This window comes from Rosa rugosa, chromosome 1 (genome assembly GCF_958449725.1).
Source record: "Rosa rugosa chromosome 1, drRosRugo1.1, whole genome shotgun sequence".
Lineage (NCBI taxonomy): Eukaryota > Viridiplantae > Streptophyta > Magnoliopsida > Rosales > Rosaceae > Rosa > Rosa rugosa.
In genome coordinates this window covers 58,703,046-58,705,611 of record NC_084820.1, presented here as the reverse complement: position 1 = coordinate 58,705,611, position 2,566 = coordinate 58,703,046, and the positions used below count along the sequence as shown (strand labels likewise).

The window sequence follows — 2,566 nt, the reverse complement described above, 5'->3', positions numbered from 1 at the left end:
GTTGTATCTCGCTCATCAGCAGAAGCAGAGTATCGTTCTATGGCCTCTGCTACTTGTGAGCTCACTTGGTTGAAATATCTTCTTCAAGATTTACAGGTACATCATCCAGAACCTGCAAGGTTGGTTTGTGACAACCAAGCTGCTCTATATATAGCAGCAAATCCTGTATTTCATGAGCGCACTAAACACATTGAAATGGATTGTCATGTTGTTCGTGAAAGAATTCAAATGGGAGTGATTGCAACAACCTATACGCCATCTACCCAACAAGTTGCAGACATATTTACCAAGCCCCTAGGTGCTACGCTTTTCCATTCACATTCACGCAAGTTGGGCATTTTAGACATTCATGCTCCAACTTGAGGGGGAGTATTGAAAGTCACAATGAATATTGATTTATTAGCTTGATTACATGAGACTAATTGTTGGGATTTTATTGTAATTGATAGGTTACAAATCTGGCAATTAATATTGTCATATCTTGTTGTAATTATAGGCTGATTGTATAGAATGATTCTCAACCTCTAGAATTTTCTTTTCCTTTGTATATAATTATAACACATTCTACTAAACATATATGAAAATATAGAGAATCATTCTCTGCAATTTTTATTCTCAATCAGCATTTTTAACATGGAGCAAATCAAACTCTCACATCCTCTAGTGCAGCTGATGCCTTCACCCGAGCGCAGCTCCGAGTCGACATGGACGCGCAGGTCTCAGCCGGAGTTGAGTCAGGGAATGTCACCGGAATGGTCCGAATTGAGCCTCGAAAATTGGGTTGATAACACTCGGAGCATGGAGGATATAAAGAGAAGCTATGAACATCTTGAGAGCGTTGAGTTAAAGATGTGTTGTCTATCTCTTTCAATATTCCCTCCTGATTCTGTCATAAAGAAGAGGCCTCTGATTTACTGGTGGATTGGCGAGGGTTTCGTTACAACTACTCAAGGCAGGACAGCTGAAGAGACAGGTGAGGAAATCTTTCGGAAACTCATAACCTCGGGTTTGATTCAAGTTCAACCACATAATGCATTTAGTTCTATAGTTGTGAATAGTTGTACAGTGCATCCTTGGGTTCGTCATATGTTGGTCTCCTTGGCCAAGCACGCTAAGCTTTTCGACTTCGATTCAAGATGGCCAAGGATGCCGTCTTATAGTAAAGATAGTATTTCAAGTTGTAGACGTGCATGTTTAGTTTATGACAACCCAATTTCTGAGGGGTCTAATGGCCGGAAAGTGGAGGATCTGTTGACAGTGTTCAATGTGAACGAACAGTATCTTAGTTTGAAACGGGAATGGCTTAGGAAGTTGAAAAAAGTTGAGGTGATTCAGCTAGGACGGTGGCAGAACTCGGCTTCGCATCACATTGAAGTTGAAGATAAAGGGTTTTTGAAAGGTTTAGGGGCTCAGAATAAGCTCTTGAAGTATCTTAGCCTCAGAGGGATATCAGGAATTACCAAACTCCCTTCTTCTATCTTGAAGTTTCTCAACCTTGAAATTCTTGATCTGAGGGCATGCCACAGCTTAGAGACATTGCCTCCAGATATCTCACCATTGAGGAATCTCACGCATTTCGACATATCCGAGTGTTACTTGCTAGAAGCAATGCCGAAAGGAATTGAGAAGCTGTCTTCTCTTCAAGTGCTAAAAGGCTTTGTGATTGGGGATTCGGAAGGAACTCCCTGCAGAATTGGTGATCTTGCACAGCTGAGGCATCTAAAGCGGCTCAGTATACACATGGGCAATCAAGCTGAAGTTCAAAAGGGGGAGTTCCACAAATTGGAGGAAATTGTATCTCTTCGCCACCTCAAACTATCATGGGGAGTTGTTTCTCCAAACTTGAAAGCAAAAGTTGCCTTCCAATCCTTGGAGTTCTCTTTTCCGAATTTTTTTTTGAGTTTGTCAAGGAGAACCCAAAGGCTTCCTAGGCCCAAGATAAACCCATTCGGCGTATGTGAAATGCTCCAACTGTGCATTGTAGCACAGTGCCTGGCCACTTTGACAGCTTTGGGGTTCGAACCTAGGTTGGGGAGCACACCCAACTAGGCAAGAACCACTAGGTCACTTGCAGTGGTTAGCTCAAGAATTTAAAAAAGCTCTATATAAGGGGTGGGGAACTTGATAGCTTGGATTATGGAGAGACTGACAAGTGGACAGTTGAAGTCTTGCGTCTCAAGCACTTGAATAATTTGGAGATAGCTTTCCCAAAGTTGAAGGATGAGTTTCCTCGTCTGCACTATTTGGAGAAAATCAACTGTCATGAGATTGAAAAGGATCGATACGATGAAGACATTGTTTGGAGTGAATATGCAGAGTACACATGCATATGAGCATGTAATTAATGAAAAGTATTCTCTTTTCAGATGATCTAGGATGTCAGGCTAGGAATTGATTAGTTGTTAACTAAGATTTGAATTTTTTTTCATGTTATTAATACAAGTTTATTTGCTAGAATCCTAATTGGTGATACAGGAAAATATATCATGTGTCATGAATCAGCTGAGTTCTTCATTTGTGTCTGCATGTTCTTGTGTTCGATATGTTCTTGTGTCTGCATACGTCG

The 2,566-nt window shown here is 41.0% G+C and overlaps 1 protein-coding gene across 1 annotated transcript; it reads left to right on the top strand.

Annotated features, from left to right (window-relative positions):
• The first annotated feature begins 633 nt into the window (after positions 1-633).
• On the top strand, positions 634-2,333 carry LOC133731623 (disease resistance RPP13-like protein 4). The gene is made up of 2 exons (XM_062159001.1): positions 634-1,874; positions 2,129-2,333. The coding sequence occupies exons 1-2, from the start codon at positions 634-636 to the stop codon at positions 2,331-2,333; spliced, it is 1,446 nt and encodes a 481-aa protein (XP_062014985.1).
• Positions 2,334-2,566: the final 233 nt, after the last annotated feature.